This window comes from Rhagoletis zephyria, unplaced genomic scaffold, assembly GCF_001687245.7.
Source record: "Rhagoletis zephyria isolate East Lansing unplaced genomic scaffold, Rhagoletis_zephyria_1.1 Rzeph_scaffold_07694, whole genome shotgun sequence".
Taxonomy (NCBI): Eukaryota; Metazoa; Arthropoda; class Insecta; order Diptera; family Tephritidae; genus Rhagoletis; species Rhagoletis zephyria.
Window position 1 is genome coordinate 4366 of NW_016164776.1, and position 12278 is coordinate 16643.

Genomic DNA, 12278 nt, shown 5'->3' on the forward strand with positions numbered 1-12278 from the left:
GTATAACTGCGTGAGTAGATAGATATGTGTACATATGTACAGTCGTTGACCGGTAACTAGAATTCGCTTTTTGCCAAGGCTCGTTTGGCACAATTCAGTTTTTGTGCAATCTCCGAGGCAGTTTGCGTACATACATATGTAGGTATGTATGCATTAATGTATGCTTATTCATTCGTACATACAAACAAAGTGGGCCGGTCCTATTAATGTGCCTCGGTTTTGGCACAAGTGTATGCATCACTCTGTTGGCTGTTGGTGTGTGTTCACTTACATACATACCTGTCCAAATTAGAAAGTAAAACTGTTTGAGCTACAGATCGATAAGCGAAGAAAGCTTGTCAGTCAGCATACATACATATATGGGATGAAAGGAATATGGCACAAAAACTCACATACATATGAACATGTGTACTTCCATATGTACATATGTATTTACGCATTTACTTATTCTAAGCACTTTTTGCTTTTTGATACTTTATCCACCATACCGAGTCTTCTGGACCCTTTTTTGAAGAAGACTCACGGAATTTCATTGAAAATGACGGAAGTAGCATAAATGTTTTAAAGGGAGCAGGTATTACAGGACTCTCCGAAATTTAAATAGTTTTCAGTGTTGAAAAGTCCCCATATCTGCGATCAAGCTACGCCACTACAGTAGTTTCATACTTTATATACGAGTATCATGGTCGTAATTAGCGTTTTGGATATGAGAATCCTTCAACTTATTTGTAAAATGCGCATTTATGGCCCGATTTGTTTTTTCATTGTTAGAACGTACCTACATACATTACTTAAATGGGAAGAAATAACTCCACCGCAAATTCAGCCTTTAGGTGCCGCGGGGCTCGAGTTTACTTTTTTTATTGACGACTAATAAAAGCTTGTCTTTAAAAGTTTTTGCTTTAATTACATGCGACCTTATTATGTATGTATGTTACCGCATATCTTTGGACCACGTGACTACTAATTTGGTTAAGTTCCCATCTTTGGATCATGAAGAATTTAACGGTATACCTAACTTTTTTTTATAAGAATTGAAATCGGTTGCTACTGCTAACGACATGAAATGAAACAAATTATTTGAATATTCAGTGTTTAATTGGAACAGACACATTAGCACATACACTGTACGTAAGTACGTAAGTGTGTATGTATGTAACATGATATATATGTATGTCAATAAAACAATATAATGTAAATGTACATGGCAACTAGAATAAATAATAAATGTATAAGGAAAAACTCTAAAGCTAGTGTGAAGAGTACGAGAGGATTCGCGACGCTGTAGGCAATTAATATAAACATTTCGTAGAAGCTTAACTTTTAGCAACTGTTTACGTCATATCCTATAGTTTTCTTCTTACATATATGTAGTTGGTTAGTAGTCGATTATGCAAGCAGCGCACGAAGCGCTCCTCTGGACTAATGTGCTCATTTCAATTACTCCTGGATAAAGAGTGACAATTGCTTGCTGCGAGAGCTTTCAAATCGGTTTGGTGTTTTAATGTCCATCAATACAATTAATCCAATCGACAGAATGCCAACTAGGAAAAGCGTTACTAATATGCCAGCCCAAATGGGTGCAGTGGTAAATCCAACACAATCGTAAACGTCGCCAAAGCGCGGTACTCCATTCAACCAGGGCTGGACCTATGTACATACATATATGAAAACAAACAGACAGTTAAATATATAGAAATGTGCATTATCAGTGTATTGCTAGCCACCTGAAAGTCACTTATGGTAAGACTGTCACTCTCGTTGCCAAATTGTAAATTACGCGAGGAGCAGCGGTACGAGAAGCCAATAGGTGCCGAAGGAATGCTGTAAAGCGTACCCACAACAGGCAAAACCGATTTGTATTCATTGTACTCCACTTCAACGGCCTTCATGTACCAATAACCACGACTCAATGTAAAGTTGAAGCGCAAGAATAACTTCTGTGTATCCACCGAGAAAATAATGTTGAGACGCCCGTAACCCTTTCCCCTTTGATCATCGAAGGTGACATCCTTATTGTGCGACACAAGCTTAGTGTTGTTGAGCTTGCCGGCGATGTTTATTATTGGAGCAGAGGTCACATATAATACAGCCTTTTGACCTGAGTAATTAAGAGGGAGATGTGAATATTACTTAAATGTTAAGCGACAATATACCGGCCGAATAAGTGATACATGTGTACATATGTATGTGTGCAAGCTAAATAAAAACTTAAAATAAGACTGAGAACCGTTGCATAAAACGTTTCGTTACGGTCGTTTATTTGTGGAACAATACATATAAAGAAGCATACCTAACAATAAATACTAAATGGTAGTTGCATTCAACGGTTTATCTGTTAAACTAATGAACTTACAGTAATGAATGAAGTAAATGAAGTAAAACGAACGCTTGGACCAAAGTTCTCAACAATACTCCTCATTTCGTACCCATATTGCGATCTTTTAGATAAATTGTATATGATCGAAAATAAGTGGCAACCCTACACTATTATCCTAAGGGATAACACTTTGTATACAAGGAAAGCATTGTTTAAGAACCTTCTCTTGGTACACATCAATAGTAATATTTTACCTTTTTTTCTAAACAAAAAATTCAATAAATATGCAATTCAAAATAGGTGGCAACCCCCCTGAAAATATGTTTGAATTAGGGATTTTTAAAATACCTTCCATTTGATACACATGCTATGATGTTTGAATTAATTTATAATTAATTTCGAATAGGTGGCAGCTTTATATGAGTCTTCTTGGAATGGGTTATTCAACACTCAAAACATTGTCTGTGTACAAAATTCATCAAATTCTTTAGAGCGTTTCCGAGAATCCTATGGCTATATATACACATATGCAAGAATTCATCTTTTAATGTAATACGATTTAGGAGGTGGTATGGAAAAAAACCGAGTGGGCATACATTTTTTTTTTTTTTTAAGATTTTAGTGTTCTCACCAACTGCTACGTAAATAAAAGTTTTGTCTTCTTCCTCAGCGGTTGGCGTTTGAGAGGTCGTTGTGGCCCCCCGCTCCTCCTCTGTGCGTTCGTCACGATCTTTGGCGTCCCTTTTGGCAATATAATGTGTGTCCTCCTCCCGACTGGCTAAAATGCCCAGTACCTCGCCTTCACCGTAAATGGCGACAGCGTCATCGTATCCAGATATGAGTACTTGATCTTCCTCCTCAGCAGATCCGGTTAGATTGATGACCTTCGGACGAAAAGAAAATTGAAAAATATAGATACTACCACTGCCGTGGACTAGGATGTCGCAGACGGGGGGGGTTGAATATTCTTAATCATGCCCAACTGTGTACATCAACATATGAACATATGCACCTAATTGTGCGTCTGTGAAGACATCTTTATGTGCATACATTTGTACGTATGTATGTATAGTCATACATATTTACTCGAACATTTGGCCTCTTTATATTTTCGCATAATTATTTGTAAATGCATGACACTACCAAATGTGATTTCTTACCTCTATGTTGGCATTGTAGTTGAAGGGTTCAGTGGCGAGAAAATGTTGCGGCAAATAGGCCCAGCCATTACTCTTTACCAGCTGTTGGAACTTTGGATAAGCACTGCCATCTAAGCGTCCGGTGGCGTTTCGCACAAAAATCACAATCGCTTTGACGTCCTGAAACAAATTGGTGAGGTCGTCCTCGCTGGCTTCGACAAGGGCGCGCGGTTGTAAAGCAACTACGCTTTGATGCCCCCAAAATAGGTACGGGCCACTTAGAATGGTGGCGCTGCAAGTCGTAACGGCTAAACTCAAGTAAAACGCTAGAAAAACGCAATGCATTATTGAATTCAAATTTGTTAAGTTTTAATGTACTGCTGCTTCACTCAATGGCCAGAGAATAATTTTTGCACGAATGTTGGCTAGTGCACACTTGGAACTTGTGTTGTAAAAAAATCGGTCCGTTTCCAATCGATACTAAGGGCGAATGTTTCGACGCAGGCGCAGTGCATTGGAGAAGCATAAAAATTAATAGTACATAAATACATACATACATACATATTTCCACATGAAGAGAGAAACTTAGGGTAGATGATTGCCCACACGATTGAGGGGTGACAGAATCACAGCAAAGGAGGCGCTCTGCTTGATGTGTTGCAGAGAGAATTTATAAATAAGTTGTGTTTATTTGTTTATTGAACGAATGGAAAAATATACAAAAACGGCAGTTAGTTAATAAAATCTTGCCCACACGCACACATCACATCACATTAAAGTCCTATATTAATATAACAAATTTATTGCTGAATACTATAGGTATACATAAATAAGTTTTTTACGATCCAAAACGCGAATATGAGATAATTTGGAAAAGATGGAATGTTGGAACTGTTGGAGAAACCGCCGGTGAATGACTTAGTGCCTGTAAAGATTTTTAGCATGAGATTATTCTTAAATTTTAGTTAGATTTCAATATGAAAATGGATATACTTGTATATTTATTTTGATTATACAAAATTTGCTGAATTACTAAAATACCAAGTCTTGCACAATTGCATGTTTTCCACATGGCCGTTACGCTCAAATTGCACTCGAAAGGGATTTATGTACGCGCATTAGACCGCATCACAATAATGAGATAAAATTCTTTCAAATGTCTGCAAATATCAACGGTAATAAATAGCACGAATATAAATTCAAAATCTTTTGTTTTCGATGTTTTGAAAACATTTTTGAAACCATTACAAATCGAAGCATTTGCATATCATTGCTGAAACACTTAGGGCCATATTTCAGACCAAGTTTAAACTTAGACCACGTATACAGCGTTTAGATTTTATTATTGAATATTACTGAACAGCTGGATGACATTTGATTGGCTTGGCTTAGTTTAAAACAGCCAGCTCGAGCCGAAGCCATGCAATTTAGTTCGAAATCGATCGGAACATTTGACAGTTTTTTTTTGCCCACATATCGTGATACGATCTAATGTATGTACATTCAGGATCTACTAATATTTCTGTTTACTTACGTTTCTCATTCGGATCTCTTACACCACAAGTTCTGTATGAAATTGTGGCCTTTCTCTTGGCATTCACGTACCCTGGAATGAATAGACTGGGAGCATCCAGACGTCCGGCAGCTATAAGTCGTGACATGTCCTATGGAAAGAGTAAGCAAACATTATACAACTGTTTTTGCAATAACTTAATAGTTAATAGTTTCAAATATTGATCTCTCATGAAGAGCGTTTAATGTAAAGAAATCTGGCTGTCTAGCATTGGAAGGAACAAATTTAGGTACATGCAAATGTATGTACACTACCAATACTTACAGATTCCCCTAAATTCCGAAAAACTAAGTTATACATAATTTCGAATCAGTGGCGGATCCAGCGGGGAGTTTTGGGGGTTAAACTACTACTACGTGTCAGTCAGTGGCGGACCCACGGGGGGTCGTTTTAATACATAGACGTCATATTATGCACACATATGCGTCATCTTAAAACACCCCCCGTGGGTCCGCCACTGACTGACACGTAGTTTAACCCCCCAACCCCCCCCCCCCCCCGCTGGATCCACCACTGTTTCGAATGAATTGTAGATTACCAGTTCTAAACGATGTGCCAGGGGCCCTTTGAAATGTATTATCATTTGTATGCAAGCGCCGCCATGCAACTCCTTGGTTTTACGCGCATCCACGTCCAACATCCATTCTGGTATACCCATCACGGAACGCAGTTCTTCCAGAAACTGCGCTCTGAAGAGAAACATGCAACATAGATAGACATTAAGAAAGATCAGACAAATTAAAAATTCTGTACAAACGGGACGTACACAACAAATCTTGGTGGTTTCTGCAAATTAACATATTTGAAAACATTATGATCTGGCTCAATGTTAGCACAGGCAAAACGCTCCGAAGAATGATCAGGGCCAAAGATCACAATAGAGCGGCCTATTGCTCCCACAGGGCCTTCGAGCGGAAAGTTAGAGTCTGTAAGAACGACTCGTTCAACACCTAGGTCTACAACAACCGAGGGAGGGATAGAGAGAGAGGGAGTTATGTGACGAAATGTGGTAAGTAGCATTAGGTATTTTAAGATAATATGTACTTATGGTTCCAAGTCGCGCCCCCACATCGCCTACATAACAACGTAATGGATTATCGGGACCACATTCCTGCTCGTATAAGTCACGCTATAATTTAAAAAGCATCCATTATGTGTATCTGCATATTCAATACTAAATAAGTATACGTGTCTATATCGAGGGTACTTTGGCAAAACCTCGTATCTCAAAACACTCTCAAACAATACTCTCTAACAAAAATCTCTCTATTAAATAGTAACAGAAAATAATGTGTAATAACTTTTATACTGACTATTTGGTAAAGGACTATTTTGAACTAATTTTAAGAGATAAGAAGTAGTAGTGATTTCTGGGATACGAGGTTTTGCCAAAGTACCGTCAATATGTATATTAGCCAAGTTGTGCTCACATTAAGGGGATCTGCCAGTTGAGTGTAATACGGATTCCACACATATCCACCGGCAACACATCGTGTAATTGTGGGTTTTACAGCTGCATCTACCCCAACAGGATTCACATATATTTGCCAGTTATGGTTATAGGTCTGAATATAGAGAGTTCTTTACCGCTTGGCTCCAATTTATTCCATCATTTATTCTTACCATATTTCTATCGTTTTTTCCCGGATGTCGTAATTTTACCTCGACAACCGTTTCCGATTGGCTGCCGTCGATGTGTATCAGCTGTGTCATTTTGACATAACCATAAGCATAACCAGTGGGGTGGTGAAACGATGCAATGGCACGTATCTCTCGCGCTTCGCTAGGACTGTAACCACGCTCCAAAGTACTACAAGCCCAACGAGCATTTCTGCGCTTCTTGTGTATTACTACTGAGCGCCCGATAACACTATTGTAACCGAAAAGTGGCAAGTTGGTATCATTGTAGGTATCTTCGAACTGGGTGACGTCATCAAGAGTTCCGAATTTGCCACTCAAATCACCCATTTCATATTGATCAGTCGTCCCTTGTCGTGGAGGGGGCGAGTTCTTTGCATTCACGTTGTAGGGGTTCCAGTGCCCATAAAGAGTAGTATCTTCGCAGGGAAATTCAAGATTCGCTTCAACCGGTGTCTAAGAAATTTCCCCAAGTGACTTGGCTTATTATAAAACATCAACCGAATTTCTCAGATTTTAAGTACTTACCATATGTATGTGATAACCGCTAGTTTCTTTTAGGCCCTTTAACTGGACCTCGATATTGCTGATGTCATATTCCGACTGCTGTGTGATCTCAAGACGTCCGCTTACAGTCAACTCATCTCCATTGGCATACCAATCTTTTGCCACTACTTTGCGCCGAAAATGCCCGATGATGCTACATTATTCAAAAAACATTGAGACCCTTTTAATCTAATGAAACCAAATTTCACTTACGTTGAACATGCAAGCCGTTCGCCCCGTGCCTTCGGACCAAAGTCGTCATAGATTACTAATGATTTGCCCAGAATGCTATGTCGCCCAGACAATGGTAAATTTGTATCGGTGAACATAAGTCGGCTTAAGCGCTCCGCATTTTTCTTTCTTCCTGCTATTGTCAAAGTTCCCACGCGTGTGTCCAAGGCTCCCACACGACACATGGCCGGTAGATGCGGCTTACATAAATCGTCAACTGAACGATTTCCCCACTGAACTTTGTGTGGATTATATACGTTTCCTGCAGAGAGACAACGGTTCTGCCAATCGTAAAAATCTTTGCCAGGTGCATTAGTATGTATGGCCCAGCGATGCTCAAAGGTGTTGTTTTGTGTGGATCCATCGGCGTGTATAAGGTATTCAAATATAACTGAGGTGTCCTGCCATGGCTCTTCCGCCGGTTGCCGGAAGATAACTCTGCCCACCACGGGATAGCGCAGCAATACTTGTGCCGTAACCATTGGTTTCTGATAGATACCGTTCTTTCGATATTGTGTTATTGTCGAACAACTCCAAGGTGCTTCAGTGATGTTGTCAACATTGGTGCGATTGTACGTGAAGATGACCATACCGCGATGCGCGATGCTGTTAAGCCCCTGTAACGGTAAAAATGTGTCCCAGTAGAGACCACTTAGTTCTGAACTAACGCCTGGCAGAAGATAATTGTGATAGTAGTCCTTATTGCGGCTTTGTAATTTTCCACTTAAATCGCCAATGGGGTATTGATCTTGGGTACCAAATCCCGGCGGTGGTATAACTTCCTTGCCGAGAGCACGTGGATTAAAAATATTTCCGGTAGACTCACAATAATCGGGCGAACCTTTACGATGCGGGATGGTTGGAAGAGAATGTACCCGAAATGCGGAGACGTCCTCAGCGAATTTTCGGTTTACAAAACGTGCTTGTTTACCAGCTGACTCGATTGTAAAATTGAGAAAGGTAGGATCGAAACGGGAACGTTGAGTAAAAGTTATTTCTCCTTTAATGCCGCCAGAGTTCAAAAAGGTTCTTGGAAGAAAGAAAATAAGGAATGAGAATAAGAGTTTAAAATCTAAAAGCAAGTTATGTCCGCAATTCCTACTTGTATGTCAACTGCTGCACNAATTTCTCCTTTAATGCCGCCAGAGTTCAAAAAGGTTCTTGGAAGAAAGAAAATAAGGAATGAGAATAAGAGTTTGGAACCTAAAAGCAAGTTATGTCCGCAATTCCTACTTGTATGTCAACTGCTGCACATGACGAATTTGTGTACATGCCAGGAAATTGTCTGGATGTTGATCATCGAATAGCACTAAGTACAGCGTCCGATGGGGTATCGATAAATCAGAGGGCAGTAAAACAAATTTATCATCTCTATATGTAGCGCGCTGCGGAGAGATCAATGCATTCTTTGCGACGTTGATCTTTCCCAATCTGGCGTCGAGATCACCAATACCCTTGTTCTCACCGTAGCCTTGAGGATCGAAAACTAGCTGCAGGAAATTGCAGTTGTCTTCGGTGCGATGATGATCGTTTTTAAATATATCCGTTACAAAAATTTTCCAGCTATGACGTGTCATCGGCTTGCTGGAGTGGTCATCAGAACTTTCGGCTTGTATATGATATAGATCAGAATATATGAGTGTATCTCCACCCGCACCCTCTGATGGTGCTAACCAACGAAAATGTACAGAGCCGGCGATTGGCGTGTTGAAACGGGCCTCTGCCATATGCTCCACTGACATCTGGATCGTGGTAATCGTGGCGCAAATGCGGACATCCGTATTTGCCTCCGTAAGAACGAGAGATTTCCCCCAAATTCCCAAATCGCCTGAGGTAATCAAAGAATATTATAGGGTCTCAATGAAACAGGGTTCGTATTTTCACATGCGTACATGCGCGGCACATGCTAAAATTTTACGCTCACACACGTGTGCTGTGCATATAAAAAATTAAAAACTTGCTCACATCACATGTGTGTGCCGTTTGGTAAAAAGCACAGGCACATGTCGTCGCCTGGGTAAAAGATTGTCGTATGTTAATTTCGGTAGGTTGTGGGAAATCGCGATTGAAGTTTGGAATGCAATTTCTCAAAAAGGCGAATATACATTTTCTCCCAAGTCTCTGAAAATTTTACTAGTTCACCAAATTTTTACATTATTTAATTTTTAATGTTTATTGTTAATTAGTTTTAAGTTTTTAAAGGATTTTCTTTACACAATTTTCTGTCCACAATTTTCAGCCACATTGTATGAAATACGACAAAATGTGAACAAAATTTCTACTAAATTAACGACACTTTTTACTCAATATCTAAATCAAACTATCAAACTAAAGGAGATATCCAAAAATGGAGAACGCCATTTATAAGATATTGACTAGTTTAATATGACTGCATCCCCAACTAAATTTTTACTAAATTATCGAAAAAATTGTAGTCAGTAGATATCTAAAAACTGATAACACCAATCGAAAGACCTTATTTCAAAATGTATAACTGCATCTAAAACTAAAGATCGTCAAATCTTAAAATAGTTTTTAATATGTTTTCTGTCATATAAAACACAAACAACATATCAATTTTTATTGAATTTTTTTATAAAAAATACCGTTTTATAAAAAATACCGTTTTATAAAAAAAAAAATGTATTTTAAAAATATGTTATGTGCATGTGCAGAAATTTGTACGAAAATCGGCTCACACACATGTGCATGCGCTTAATAACTAACAGCACACACTTTTCTATCAAGACAGTTGGTTTTCCACCATGATTAAATTATTAAACATTTTGTAAGCCNTGTATTTTAAAAATATGTTATGTGCATGTGCAGAAATTTGTACGAAAATCGGCTCACACACATGTGCATGCGCTTAATAACAAACAGCACACACTTTTCTATGAAGACAGTTGGTTTTCCACCATGATTAAATTATTAAACATTTTGTAAGCCAGCAAACATTTGTAGTCATAAATGAGTCTATAAGGAGTCCTATTTCGAGGGCATTAAGAGCGAAATACACCACACAAGCGGTTTGACAAACCAAGCGAAATTTCCCTTTGCTTCAAGCCATTTGTGCTGTGTATGGGGGTGTTTGAAGGTTTGACGGCGGTTTGTCAAACCTTCAAACACCCCCATACACAGCACAAATGGCTTGAAGCAANCACAAATACGGCGGTTTGTCAAACCTTCAAACACCCCCATACACAGCACAAATGGCTTGAAGCAAAGGGAAATTTCGCTTGGTTTGTCAAACCGCTTGTGTGGTGTATTTCGCTCTTTACGCTCATAATGAACTCATTTAAGAGTCCGATATGAGGGTGTTTCCCTTCCTCCGAAGGTCGGCTTCTATAAGCTTAAATTCATACATCAAATGAGCCTCAATATGAGTCATATTGGACTCTTGTTGGCCACATATGTATATGAATCATTTCAGACTCTTTTTGAGGCTCTTATCGGCCTCATAAATTACTATGTTCATACGGACTTTTATTTTAGGTTCTTCTTTAAGTCTAAAGAGCGAAATACACCACACAAGCGGTTTGACAAACCAAGCGAAATTTCCCTTTGCTTCAAGCCATTTGTGCTGTGTATGGGGGTGTTTGAAGGTTTGACAAACCGCTTGAGGGAAATTTGAGCAAAAATCAAAATTTTTTGATTTTCTGGCCGCCATGTTGATGTTTGATCAAACCGCTTGCGTTGTGTATAGCAAAATCGCCTCATTCGCAACGAAATTTTCACCGAGTAAGGACGTAAGAGAGGAAAATGAAAGAAAACCATAATATTTAGCATTGCGAACTGGAAGAAAACTAAAATTCTTTGCTTGAACGAGTCATGTTTGCATGGTGTATGGCGAAATGGGAAAAGTAGGTTTGAAGAATGTTTGACAAGCCGCTTGTGTGGTGTATTTCGCTCTTTATTGAACGCACTATATTTGCAAAGGCATTCAGCAATATTTCCTTTCAAGTAACATACATACATACTTACATACGTGCATATACACATTCCAACAAGCATTAAATAGCAGCAGCTGCAGCTTACGTTTGCTCATTTTTTGTTTTCTAATTAATTTAGATTTCTGTATAAACGAGTTTAGATATACATTTCAAATCTTTATTGTTTTTTATTGCCACAAGATGTTGGGTGATAACTTGGACCATATATGAATCCTAAAAGATTCATATAAGAGTAAACAATTTTTTGTTTTCTTACCTACCTAGGACTCCTTTCGGCCTCATATACCCTGAACGCTCAAAATATGTTTGCGGGGAAGTATTTTTTTCTAGAATTTGACACTCCCACCCAAAGTCATGTTGTTTGAAAGCAGGAGAAAAAAGTGAAGAATTCAATCACCTTTCAAAAAGTAGCGAAGTGCCACCAAAAGGTGTTCACAATAGTTCATGGTAATATTTGCTTTAATTGTTTAATTGAAACCAGCTTATTTACCGCGAATATAAAACTGCGACTTAGTTTTTCTCTCTGACGTCAGGAGTTTTGTAAAGGGACTTTGAATTTAACATAAATATGGTTATTTAAAAAATTATTTAAAAATTCGGTAAGGGTATCATTTAAAAGGAACTTTTCTGTAGAATTACTACAGAATAAATTTTTTGGTGCATAACGAGGAATGGGTATGGAATATGTCCTTTACAAATTGTGTGCTTAAATATCTTTGAAAATTTGCAATATTTTTTTATTTTTTATTATTGTTTGAGGACTAATATACGCACGACCTCATCGCCGAATTTCGTCCTGCAAACTTTATTAACTTAAAATATAAATTTTTTTAATCACATTTTAATTACCTACTCGTCCTTGTAAACCAAAAAAAAAA

The 12278-nt window shown here is 38.4% G+C and overlaps 1 protein-coding gene across 2 annotated transcripts; it reads right to left on the reverse strand.

The window, feature by feature from the left end:
• Positions 1-1082: 1082 nt before the first annotated feature.
• LOC108374416 (uncharacterized) lies at positions 1083-9403 on the reverse strand. Of its 2 annotated transcripts, none has more exons than XM_017630398.1 (13): positions 8681-9403; positions 7430-8476; positions 7199-7370; positions 6656-7126; positions 6463-6597; positions 6077-6161; positions 5799-5988; positions 5571-5721; positions 4994-5123; positions 3481-3785; positions 2952-3204; positions 1728-2101; positions 1083-1650 (listed from the first exon to the last, which is right to left on the reverse strand). In XM_017630398.1, the coding sequence occupies exons 1-13, from the start codon at positions 9187-9189 to the stop codon at positions 1441-1443; spliced, it is 4032 nt and encodes a 1343-aa protein (XP_017485887.1). In that variant the 5' UTR covers positions 9190-9403; the 3' UTR covers positions 1083-1440. The 2 variants fall into 2 exon arrangements, with proteins under 2 accessions (XP_017485887.1, XP_017485888.1); XM_017630399.1 differs by lacking the exon at positions 8681-9403 and adding an exon at positions 8550-8563.
• Between the last annotated feature and the right edge of the window lie 2875 nt (positions 9404-12278).